This window comes from Moschus berezovskii, chromosome 10 (genome assembly GCF_049115385.1).
Source record: "Moschus berezovskii isolate FMDL1 chromosome 10, NW_MosBer_1.0, whole genome shotgun sequence".
In the NCBI taxonomy this organism is placed as follows: Eukaryota; Metazoa; Chordata; class Mammalia; order Artiodactyla; family Moschidae; genus Moschus; species Moschus berezovskii.
In genome coordinates, this window is record NC_142469.1 from 46,842,892 (window position 1) to 46,856,425 (window position 13,534).

Below are 13,534 nucleotides of genomic sequence, written 5' to 3' on the forward strand. Positions count from 1 at the left end.
AGAGAAATAGCTCACAAAAAACAAGTTCATCATCGTGCCATTCTCCTTTGAGGTACAGAGCCTCTCCTTTATTCTAAGACAATTATCTGAGAACCACCTATAAATCAACACTGCTACAGCCTTTTTGTTAAACTGAACACAAAGTTGCATGTTCAGACCACAACTGCATAGTTTTGAAACAGCAAAATGAAGATGAATCAGGAGAATCTTTTTTTTTTTTTTAAGAAGGCAATCTAGCATAACCAGTTCACATCGACTTTCTAATTTTGCTTAAAAAGGATTCAGCCCAGCAACAGCTCTGGCCAACCAGAACTCAGACAGGTTCACGCACTGGACGAAGCCTGACCTCCACTGTGCGTCCCAGGTATAGCCGGTAGAAAGCTGAACGTTCTCTTTGGTTTAGCATAAGCTGTGCCCTCATGAGCAAACACGTTACTCAATCTGAATGGGCTCCACACGCCTGTAAATCAAATTACTTTAACTGGAACAAAACAAGGAGCAGGACACTGCTGAACAGAGTGGTCTCTGTCAAGTTCCAGCAACAGCCTCTGAGTTGACTGTTATTTTCCATGTGAGAAACACTGGCCTAAAGTCAACGGAGGAGATTTCTCCCTACTCAAGAGATGTAGAAACTGAGGCTTGAAGAGACTCCCTGGCCCCAGAGTCCCACACTGGTAAAGAGAAGAAGCAGGACTCAGACAATCACTTCTGTACTCACAGACGGATTCCCAAAGCACTTCAACCCTCCTCCTCATTCCCATGACCCTCGTCTTGCCCAGGCTCAGCCCCAGCGGCAGCTTCTGTTCTCCCCTCTCTCAGTCACCGAGTTCCCTCCACTCTGTCATCTCAGAATCTCCCCTGACTCCCGCTTCCCGCACCCGCTCTGGCTAACCCAGTCTGTAGACTCTTGTCAGAGATCCTTGACGGGCTCCTCCCTCTGTGACCAAGGTTAACACCACTTCTAGAAGCACAGCTCTTACATCACCCCCCGTTCAAAACCATCCACTGCCTATAAAACACCAAAGCCAGCATCTAATTACCATCCAGCCCCACGTGACCACTTCTGCCATTACCTCACATTACTCCCCACCCACTGTCCACTCCTCCCTGACTCCACACCCTTCCTACCCACAGAACCTTAAAATAACCCATGTACATAATGTTGACCATGGGGAAGGAATCATATCAAGATGTCACAGAAAGAATCAACTATATTCAGCAGGCTCCATTACTTACTTCAGAGAATACTTCTCCTAAGTCAAGGAAAATATCTTAGATTTTCAAAAGTGGGCTGACACTGAAGGGGTTGAAAATGTGCTCAAAATTGGAACCCTCCTTTAACCAGAAAGTTAAACTCATCAAGATGCCCTCTTTAAATTTTGGTTAGAAACTTGGATCTGAGAGCTCAATCAGGATTTGCAATTTGCAACATTTACCCAACTTCCCACCCTCAGATGAAACTCCAGTGTTAATCGAGCTTACAGGTGGCTTGAAGAACAGATAAATTTTACACATTGGGAAGACAGACTGCAGTGCTGCAGAAATGCTAATTAACCCCAGGCTACTGAAAGTGGGTCAACATTTGCCCAAGTGCTGAGCCATACAAATCAGAAGAATCTGAGATGTTGGAGTCTCAAAACCAGAATCAAAGTAGAAAATCATTTAAAAATCAGAAGAGATTATACTTGATGCTTCCATCCATCTATCCATCCCACTAACATCCCTTTACTGAGCACATACTATATGCTTCTGAACGCAGCTATCACTCAAAAGCACCAGGGCGATGCTAGAATTTCACTGGGCTCTGTTCTTTTTTTTAAGTCAACAGACATAAATCAGGCATTTAGGTTCTGTGCTGAGTTGGAGGGGGTGGGCGGGAAGAGCCAGCTCCACAAGGGCAAAGCAGCAGGAGCTGGAAAGAAAGAACAAGCTAAGGGCTTTTTGTGCTGCCCGCCCGGTCAGGGGTGCAGACCAAGGCCAAGGCCGAGAAAAGGAGCGAGCTCAGCCAAACGCTCACAGCACCCACTGGGAATGTGGCTGCCGAGGGGCTGGGAAGACAGCCACAGGGCGCTCCTGCCAGGCTGGAGGCGGAGGGCGAGCGGGGAGCCAAGTCACCATATAAAGGCGCCGGGGGAAGGGGTGGAGGCGCCTCCCTCGCCAATCCTCGGCGGCCCCAAAGAGGATGGAGGGGGGAGAAAGGTCGCGCTATCCTCTGGCCTGCCGCTCGGCTGTGGTTGCACTGGAGAACAGTTCCAAAAGGGGCCAATATTTTTTGCTTTCAGCCCTACACTCTCCAGACCTTCTGGGTCCCGTTTTCAACACCAGGATGCCTGAGCACTCTGAATCAGACAGCATTCACATGCCTGAAGACAGCGGCTTGCCCAGGATGAGAGAGGCTCAGCTTAAAAAGCAGTACAAGCAGGGACATGCTGGGGGATTCCCAGACAGTGTTCTCTGAGGCTGACAACTGCCCTGCACGGGAAGTTCTGTTTCACAAAAGAAACACAAGAAACTGAATGTATCTAAAAGTGGGGAGGGTTAGACAGATAGCTGTTTAATGGACAGGAGTGATGGGAATGTAGATAAAGGTCATTTTCTTTTTGGACTGTGACCTTTGCAAAACATTGCCAGACTTACAAGTCTTATTTGAGGGATTTTACCTGATCTCCTGCCCAGTAGATATTTATAGAAGAAATGGGGGAAAATCCTTTCCCATTCTCCCAAAAAAACAAACCCAAACATATTTTGGTGAGCTGCTAAATGTGGCAACACTGATGTCAGAGCCACCCCTGAGGCAGGTCTGCTTTGCAAGGCTGCCACAGACCCTGCTCACGCCTTCCACACTGGGCCCATCTGCTTGCACATTTGGTTGTACCAAATGCAGTTTACACCATAAAGCATACAATATGTGCATAGTTCTTAAATGAGATTTGTCATTTAACTGAATTTCGGTCAGCATTTTAAATAGATACATTTCTTTGTGCTCTAGTCTAACTTACAAACTGCACCCCCGCTGACTGCAGTGCTGTGTTTTGGTCTCAGTTTTTGTGTGTGTGGGAACTGGGAGTTACCAGTTAGACCATGGCTCCTGGACAAATCAACCTCATAGACAGACATGAGCCAAAGAAGTTTCCCTTGTTCTCCCTGAGGAAGTCCTTTGTGAGAGCTGGGAGGAGTGGATTCCTTTTCTCTGAGACTGCTGATGAAACCCTTGGCTTGTACCACAGCCATCATATTCTGACAAGCTCGCATCACTGAAGGGCTATGGGTGGACAGAGTTGTTGTGAACCCAACCATGCGTTATTTAAAATGAACAAACTGTCCTCAGCTTTGTTGCAAACTTAACAAAGATTAGATATGAAGATGTTAGGTAGGTAGAATAGGAAACAGGAGTCCAAAATGGCGCTGGCTAAAAGACAAGGAAGGGAAAAGCCCGCGAAAATAGAACAAAGGAAGGTCAAAGGAAGGTCTGAGGACCTGAGTGAGGACCTCAGGTAGAACAAACAGCACTCCTGGCTAGCCCAATTTGCATAGGGCAGGCCCAGGGGGAGGGAAAAACATATAAAAAGAGGAGCCAAACGGCTCTCTCTCTCTCCCGTGTGCTGGCGTGCTCCTCCACCCTCTTCTCTTTGTGTCTTTGGGTTGGCACACCCTCACGCTTCGAGGATGGATTCTCCTGGTATCTTCTAAATAAAATAGAGCTGTAACACTGTAACATGGTTTGTCCAAGACCCTAGAGCTGTGACGCGCCAAGGGCTTTAACGTCCGTCATTCCAAATCTTTGTTATGACGAGACAGAACCAAGGCGCATACACTCGCCTGACAGAGACATAATGAAATTTCTCAAAGCAGAAATAAAATTCGGGGGTTGTTTCATTAGCAAATGAATCAAGAACAACTTGTGGCTTGTCTAGCTAGCTGAGGATAAGGAATCCTCCCTTCTGCTGCCAGTTGCAGGATCCCCAGGGCTCACTTTTCCCGAGTAGCCCGGTGTGCCCAGTGTCTGAAGCCCCATTAGTTCAATGGCTGAGTTATCAGACTGGGTTTGGTCTCAGTGCCATCTGTTTTGACCCAAGTCTGGCAGAGAGAATCCCTGGAAGGGTCGAACGACCCACCTCATTTTCTCTGGCTAAGAAAGTGCTCCGCGGCTGCCTTGTGCCTCAGCAAAAGGCACAAGGCAGGCGGTTATCACCACTAACTGGGGAAACCTACACCAGCACCAGGCCTGCCTTGCTGATTTGGTTCCTACTTTGAAGGGAGATTCACTTTCGGCCACATGCCTGAAGATGAAGATCGACCCTGTGCGGCTGCTTTGATTAATCACTTTAGAATCTCTTGAGGATTTGTAGAAAACCCTCCGCTGTCAATATTGGGGAAAACAATTTGTTTTAAGGGGCCATCTTAATAATTTACACCACAGGTTCCCACACCTGCTCTTCATCTGAAGTGCCTATTAAAAATAGGTTCTTGGGCCCTGTCCCAGACCTCTCCCAGAGTGAGGCCTGAGAACCTGTATTTTTAAAACTCCCCAAGTTTAGGAGACAATGATTCAATGATTCAAGTCAAGAAAGAATTCGATATCTCACCACCTTAATACCTACTGTATTTATATCATGTTAAAAAACTATGAACCCATGTTTCTTTTAAATAATTCTCACAACACAGACAGGTAGAAAATAAAGGTGAAAATGCTCTCCCCACCACCTTTCATTATCAACTGACCTAATAACTGAGACAGATTAAGGACACTCCAAAAAGCCCAATTTTCAAATGCTTAAGTCAGACTTTTCCTTGAAAAGAGGTGAATATGAATAAGGTGTAAAAAAAAAAAAAAAAAGCAGGAAAAAATTTTTTACTTTTGACATTTTCTCCCTTTTTCTTTTTTTTTCCCTTTAATGGAATACACCACCAGATGGGGGAGGAAATATTCCACTTCTCCCAGCACCCATCAGCTTTGGTGCTACCTGGTTCCAAGCAGGATCTCCCCCTGGTGGACGGGGGAAGCAGCTGGCCACAGTTTCCTGCTAAGCTCCTCACCTGGTTGATCAAAAAACACTCAAAGAGGTGTGCGCAGGTGACAGTTCATTTATCACTAGAGAGGGGTTTTCTTTTTTTTTTTTTTTGAGATTTTTGTTTCTATGTTCTTCAAAAATAAACTGAGTCATAACATGATTAAATTTAAAAATAAGTCCCAGAAAAATGAAATCTCTGCCAATTATCAATGTAGCCTTCAAACTTTTAAGACAAAGGCAATGCTAATCTCTCAGGACAAAGATAAGGGCTACAGACTGATTACTGAGTCCCTGGGTGACAGCTCTGTACACTAAAAGACTATAACCAGTCCAAAGTGTGCATGTGTCTATAATCCAAGTTAGCCTTGGAGAAACATTTCCTAGAACTGAAACAAAAATAGTTCTAGGAAGTAATAATTCCAGTTTAAAAGCTGCTGGAGGACTGGGGTACATTTCAAAGATCAGTTCAAAAGTCTCAATGTCCAAGTAAACCTCAGGTGGAGCAAAATCTGAGCCACCGAAGATTAATACACTCACATCAGGATGTGGTGTGCGGTTTCTGTTTCTGGAAATCACTTCTATCTCTCGGGAAAGAGGAAAAACAAATCTTATCCAACTAGTCACCTGGGCCAAAGGGAACAGGAACCTAAGATGCTGTGCTGGTCTGAAGTAATTTAAGATCCCGCATTTCTGTTTTGCTGTGTATGGCAGCCCATCAACATGAAAAATGTGGGTAAAATTATTATTTCCTCCTCCAAAGTAGGAAGAGGAAAGTAAATATTTAAGGAAGAAGTACTAGAGAACTAGAAAAAATATATATATTGTATAATACTTTACAGATTCCAAAGCATTTCACATACGCAAAATTCATTCTTTCAGCACTTATCATGAGTCTGTTATGCCAAGAATCATCTCGGGTTTATAAAAACAAAGCCTGTGTCCTTAGGGAATCCCAATAGTGCATAAGGCAGATACACAAATGATAACCATTTAGAGAATCACAAAAGGAATATTTACAAAGATCTCTGAGAGCTTCTGGTTAACGATTTTAGGAAGTGGTTGGGACACATAACTATTTCCTTGTAGCCTGAACAATTTCCCTGCTCTTCTAAAGCATTCTGGTTTTGAGGAAAATGTAACATAGATATATTTTTCCTAACTAAAAAATATCAAAGATGATTCAAAACGGTAATATTTCCTTCTTTTGCCTAAGTAAAAGAATAGAGTCAAAGTATAATTTATAAAAAGTTAACTTGGTTCTCACAGAAATATAAAATGAACACATTAAAAGAATTACTTATCTCATTAATGAGGGAAGCCAATACAATGGTAAAGTGGGCTCCAAGAACAAGAACTGGGTGTTTACAAGCATTAAAAAGAATGTTAGAATAAGATTACTAGGTTAGAATCATACCCGGCTAATGGCCTTAAGGTAACAAACCATAACTTTGAGGTTATCTTGTCTACCAGAGAAAAAATTCCCTGGTGGCTCAGATGGTAAAGCGTCTGTGCCTACAATGCAGGAGACCCGGGTTCGACCCCTGGGTTGGGAAGATCCCCTGGAGTAGGAAATAGCAACCCACTCCAGTACTCTTGCCTGGAAAATCCCATGGACGGAGGAGCCTGGTAGGCTACAGTCCATGGGGTCACAAACAGTCGGACATGACTGAGTGACTTCACTTCACTTGTAGTGTCTGGGTTCTAATCAAATAGTAATCAGCAGGTTTAAACAAAGATATATTTTCCTTGGGAATTAAGTCCTGTTGGTTAAACAGTGCCCCAATATGACTTTGTCAGAATATATGGGCTCCTACCCCGCACTCTAGATCTAAGTTTTGGATGATTTTTTCTTAATAATAGTGAAATAGTTAAGGTTAGAAACATACTGCATGGGTCCTGAGCTCTGACTGTACTAACTGGGTGTACTAGCTACATTAAAGGCTTTAAAATCATGCATGCAGTATGTAACTCAGTATATTTGGAGATTTAGTATATAAATCCAGGATATAGTATATATAAATAGTTCAGTCCTTTTTTAATGCTGAATAGTATTCCATGGCATAGATATTCCACAGTTTGCTTAGCCATTTATCCAGAGAAGGACATTTGTTTGTTTCTAGTTTTTGACTGTTACAAATAGAGCTCTGCTGCTGCTAAGTCACTTCAGTCGTGTCCGACTCTGTGCAACCCCATAGACGTCAGCCCACCAGGCTCCCCCGTGCCTGGGATTCTCCAGGCAAGCACACTGGAGTGGGTTGCCATTTCCTTCTCCAGTGCGTGAAAGTGAAAAGCGAAAGTGAAGTCGCTCAGTCATGTCCAACTCTTGCCAACCCCATGGAATGCAGCCTACCGGGCTCCTCCCTCCGTGGGATTTTCCAGGCAAGAGTACTGGAGTGGGGTGCCATTGCCTTCTCCGAATAGAGCTGCTACAAACCTTTAAAAAATAAAAATTAAATGATGCACTGATGAGGGAAAAATTGACTGGTCTTAGAAGGTTTCATAGAGAAAGGAACACAGGAGCCACACCGTCAATATGAATTGGCTTTTGAAGATGACAACAGTCAAGAGAAATTTCATCAAAAGTCCCTCAGGCTCTTCTCACTTGATTTTAAACTGGTGATACCTACTATGTAATTTTGAAAATTTACCATACTGGAAATTAATACATATTTTCATGTATAAACCATCCCGACTAAAGAGTTGATGTCACTTTAATCATTTATAAAGGCAAATAAAACTAGCCTGCATTTAATTCAAAACTGATAATGTCATAAAAATTAATGTTTGTATTAATTTTATATTAATGTTTATATAATTTCATTAAGGGAAAGTCATTTGTGAGTTCTTCCTTTTTATAAAACAGCTATTACATTTTTGTCCAACGCATTAAAACCAAATTATTTCCTTTAAATACTTAACCTCAAAATGTCATCTTCTAAATACAACAGTGTCAAAAAATTAGGAAATTTCAGGGCTGGAAGAATCTTTGGAGTATACTCAGTGTAGGGGATCATGAACTTTAGCTTGCATTAGAAGTCCCCGCAGTTCTTGTTAAAGTGCAGATGGCTGGGCACATCTGCACCCACCTGGCTCAGTAGGCCTGGGTTGGGGCCTGGCGATAACCAGTTTAACTCCGCCCCACTCAAAGGTGCCTCCTGTAGGAGGCATCCACAGAGCATTAGGAGGAACAGCACCCACCCTTCACCCAACATCATGAATCCTTGTACTGCATGCACATCCTTCTGAGGCCATCTCTGCCTCAAATTACTTCCTCCCCACCTCCTCCATGGAACTCTCTGCCTCCTGGGGGCAGCTTGTTACATATCTAATGGAACCTCCTAAGAGAAAATTATACATTCAAAACACAGTCATTCAACGTGGCCTTATTACACAAATACACCAACGCAAAGACACACTAAAGAATTAAATGTATAAGGAACTGACCTGCTTCTTCTGGTATTTGTTTATCAGATTCAAAAACAAGGCATAACATCTGGAATAGCTGGCCAAGGCTACACAGCAGTCATGGTAAGAAGTAAGTTTGCTGTAGAAATGTCAAATGGAAAAAATAAAAATCAGCTTTGTTTTTCAATAAAACTCAAATATACCTCAGTTCAGTTCAGTTCAGTCGCTCAGTCGTGTCCGACTCTCCGCGACCCCATGAATCACAGCACGCCAGGCCTCCCTGTCCATCACCAACTCCCGGAGTTCACTCAAACTCATGTCCACAGAGTCGGTGATGCCATCCAGCCATCTCATTCTCCGTCGTCCCCTTCTCCTCCCGCCCCCAACCTTTCCCAGCATCAGAGTCTTTTCCAGTGAGTCAACTCATCGCATGAGGTGGCCAAAGTATTGCAGTTTCAGCTTTAGCATCAGTCCCTCCAATGAACATCCAGGATTGATCTCCTCTAGAATGGACTGGTTGGATCTCCTTACTACCTAGGGTTGCTTTAAATGCAGACCTTCAAAGCATTGTCCTGTGCATGAAAAGCAGTCTGGAAATACTCCATACACTGGCCCAGAGATGCCTCAGGGAGCTGGTTACCTGCTCTAGATTCCACGAGCACACAGTGGAAGCAAGGAAAATTTCAAGTTCTTTGAAAAAGAGAAAGCTGAAACCTCTAACGCGGTGGTGGTGGTTTAGTCACTGAGTCGCGTCCAACTCTTGTGACCCCATCCTGTCAGACTCCTCTGTCCATGGAATTCTCCAGGCAAGAATACTGGAGTGGGTTGCCATGCCCTCCTCCAGGGATCTTCCCGACCCAAGAATTGAATCCAGGTCTCCTGCATTGCAGGCAGCTTCTTTACCAATTGAACTTGTGGTTCAGATAACACAAGAAAAGAAATTTACACAAAATCTGGTAAATTTCAATCTGGTAGAGTCAATCTCCTGGAACTCCAGCACAAGCAAATGTTAAATTGCTCAAATATGCTAGGATATTAATATGCTAGGTATATTAATATCAGGCAAAATAGACGTTAAGGCAAAAAACCTTGAAAATAGCTTCAAATTTTCAAAAATAAGCAAACAAACTAACATAACCCACAAGGTGGAACTCACAAACCTATATCAAATTAACAGATGTTCATAAACCTCTCATTAAGTGACAGATTAATAGAAAAAACATCACTAATATTTTAAAAACTTGATCATGTGCCAGGCCATTAACAAGTCTCAGTAAATTACCAATGTTTTAGATCACATTTTAAAGACATACTTTTGGAAATTTAAAAACACATAACCTATGGGTCAAAGAAATAAGAAAATAAAAAACCACATATCTGAATAATAACAAAAAATACTACAGATCAAAATTTAGATGTAGCAGCTGCAGTCCGTGGGGTCGCTAAGGGTCGGACACAACTGAGCGACTTCACTTTCACTTTTCACTTTCACACATTGGAGAAGAAAATGGCAACCCACTCCAGTGTTCCTGCCTGGAGAATCCCAGGGACGGGGGAGCCTGATGGGTTTCCGTCTATGGGGTCACACAGAGTCGGACACGACTGAAGTGACTTAGCAGCAGCAGCAGTAGTAGAGGAAAATTTATAACCTTAAGAAAGCTGAAAGGAAAGGGATTTCTAACCAACATAGAAAGAAATACGTGCTGTGTTTAGTCACTCAGTTGTGTCCGACTCTTTGTGACCCCATGCACTGTAGGCCGCCAGGCTCCTTTGTCCATGGGGATTCTCCAGGCCAGAATACTGGAGTGGGTTCCCATGCCCTCCTCCAGGGGATCTTCCCAACCCAGGGATCAAACCCAGGTCTCCCCAACTGCAGGCAGATTCTTTACTGTCTAAGTCACCAGGGAAGCCCAGAAGAAAATATAATATATCCAAAAAGAATAGAAGAATTACTAAGGCTAAGAATGAGGAATACAATAGGAAAGAAACTTACAATAGAGTGGTTTGATAAATCTATTGGTTCTTTGCAAAAACTAATAAATTGGCCAACCTTTGGCAAGACTGATCAAGAGAAAAAGAGAAATATAAATCTTCAAAATAAGAAATGAAAATCAACATCAAAATGAAAAGGCAGTGTGACATAGCAGTTAAACATGTAAATTATAGAGCCAGACTATCTAGTTTAAACCACAGCTGTGCAACTCTGGGAAAACTACCAAACTTCTCTACGCCTAGCCTCCTCATATGTAAAATGAAGATAATCATAATAAGTACCTACCTCTTAAAGCAGTTATAAGGAATAAATGAATTAGTATTTAGAAAGTGCTTAGAACACTGCCTGGCACATAGTAGGCCCTGCATAAATATTTCTTAATAGATAATATAAATAAAAGGGGTATAATTAGAGAGGCAACAGAGATTAAAAGAATAACAGACGAGATCAGGCACATTCAGGGTGACATGGCCATAGACGAGCCACGTGTAAAAAAATGTGATCATTTTTTAGATCATTCCTTAACTCCATACACAAAAATAATGGATTAAAGATCTAAATTTCAGACCAGACACTATAAAACTTAGAGGAAAACATAGGCAGAACACTCTCTGACATAAATCACAGCAACATCTTTTTTAATCCAGCTCCCAGAATAATGGAAATAAAAGCAAAAATAAACAAGTGGGACCTACTTAAATTCAAAAGCTTTTGCATAGCAAAGGAAACAATAAACAAAACAAAAAGACAACCCACAGATTGGGAGAAAATATTTGCAAATGATGTGACTGATAAGGGATTAGTCTCCAAAATTTACAGCTTATGACAATTAATACCATCAAAACAAACAGCCCACTCAAAAAATGGGCAGAAGATCTGAACAGACATTTCTCTAAAGAGGATATACAGATGGAAAATAGGCACATGAAACGATGCTCAAAACTGCTAGTTATCAGAGAAATGCAAATCAAAACTGCAGTGAGACATCACCTCTCACTGGTCAGACTGGTGATCACAATAAATCCACAAACAACAAATGTTGGAGAGGGTGTGGAGAGAAGGGAACCCTTCTGCACTGTTGGTAGGAATGTATATCGGTGCATCGACTATGGAGAGCCATATGGAGGTTCCTTAAAACAGAGTTACTAAATGATCCTGCGATCCCACTCCTGGGCATGTATCCAGAGAAGAACGTGGCCCAAAAAGACACACGTACCCCAATGCAGCACATTGTTTACAGGACATGGAAACAACCTAAATGTCCATGGACAGAGGAATAGATAAAGAAGGTGTGGTGGGTACACACACACACACACACACACACACAGGAATAGATAAAGAAGGTGTGGTGGGTACACACACACACACACACACACACACACACACAGACATAGGAATATTACTCAGCCATTAAAAAGAATGAAGTAAGGCCTTTGGCAGCAATATGGCAGGCTCCCTGGTGGCTCAGCCTGCAATGCAGGAGACCCGGGTTCAATCCATGGGTTGGGAAGATCCACTGGAGAAGGGCATGGCAACCCGTTCCAGTGTTCTTGCCTAGAGAATCCCATGGACAGAGGAGCCTAACACATTGCAGTCCATAGGGTCGCAGAGTCAGACACGACTGAAGTGACTAAGCAGCAGCAGCATATGTTGACTCTAAAAGAAATAATACAAATGAACTTACAAAACAGAAAGAGACTCACAGACTTGGAAAACTCAACGATGCTGGGGTTGGGGTAGAAGGGATAGTTAAGGACTTTGGGCAAGTCATGTATACACTGCTATATTTAAACCAACAAAAACCTACTGTATAGCACATGGAACTCTGCTCAAGGTTAAGAAGCAGCCTGGATGAGAGATGGGTTTGATGGAGAATGGATACATGTATATGTATGGCCGAGACTCTTCCCTGTTCACCTGAAACTATCACAACATTGTTAATCAGCTATATCCCAATACAAAATGTTTTTGGTGTTAAAAAAGGAAAAATAAAAGGATAACAGAATATTTGGAATGCCCTTCAGTTCAGTTCAGTCGCTCAGTCGTGTCCGACTCTCTGCGACCCCATGAATCACAGCACACCAGGCCTCCCTGTCCATCACCAACTCCCGGAATTCACTCAAACTCATGTCCACAGAGTTGGTGATGCCATCCAGCCATCTCATTATCGGTCGTCCCTTTCTCCTCCCACCCCCAACCTTTCCCAGCATCAGAGTCTTTTCCAGTGAGTCAACTCATCGCATGAGGTGGCCAAAGTATTGCAGTTTCAGCTTATCATCAGTCCTTCCAATGAACACCCAGGATTGATCTCCTTTAGAATGGACTGGTTGGATCTCCTTACAGTCCAAGGGGCTCTCAAGAGTCTTCTCCAGCACCACAGTTCAAAAGCATCAATTCTTCGGCGATCAGCTTTCTTCACAGTCCAACTCTCACATCCATACATGACCACTGCCTTTACATAGTTTGAAACTTAAATGAATGAATTCTTTTATAAAAATATAACTTTTAGAAACTGAACCAAGCGTAAATAGGGCATGACTAGACCATTAAAGAAAGTGAATCAGTTATCAATGATATTCACACACACGTGCACACACACGCGTATACACACAACAGGATAAAACAGCTTTTCAAGCAAGTTCTACAGACTTTTCAAGAAGCAGATAAGTTTAATTTTCATAAATTCTTCTAAAAGAGAGAAAATGTTGGACTATATCCCAGTTAATTTTATGAGGCTGGTATAAACTGGACATTAAAACCAGACAAGGACAGTATAAGAAAGGAAATGTATAGGTCAATCTAACTCATAACCATAAATGAAAAATCCTAAACAAAATATAAACTGAGCAAACCTAGCAATATACAATGGTTTAACACAAGAAAACCTGTTAATGTAGTCTACTACATTAAAGAATTAAACAAAGAAAATCCATATAATCAAAATATATTCAAGAATTCAAGGAAATTTAAAATCCATTAAAGGGAGAAAATTTTTCCTTAACTGTTAAGGGGTATCTACAAAAACCTACAACAAACAATTTCAACTGGCAAAACTACAAAAACATCTCCCTTAAAGTCAGGAGAAAGTCAGCCAGCCTAATACTCTCGCAACTTTATACTGGAC

General features: G+C 42.3%; 1 protein-coding gene across 5 annotated transcripts in view; it reads right to left on the reverse strand.

Moving 5' to 3' along the window:
* ARMC2 (armadillo repeat containing 2) overlaps positions 1 to 13,534 on the reverse strand; it is a 121,520-nt gene that overhangs the window by 32,555 nt on the left and 75,431 nt on the right. For 3 of the 5 annotated variants that reach the window (XM_088840642.1, XM_088840643.1, XM_088840644.1), the window contains 2 exons: positions 8,457 to 8,556; positions 7,363 to 7,446 (listed from right to left, as the gene is read on the reverse strand). In XM_088840642.1, coding sequence (XP_088696768.1) covers positions 7,363 to 7,446; positions 8,457 to 8,556 — 184 coding nt within the window. The remainder of the gene's footprint in view (positions 1 to 7,362; positions 7,447 to 8,456; positions 8,557 to 13,534) is intronic. The other 2 variants (XM_055433532.2, XM_055433533.2) reach the window with 1 other exon arrangement.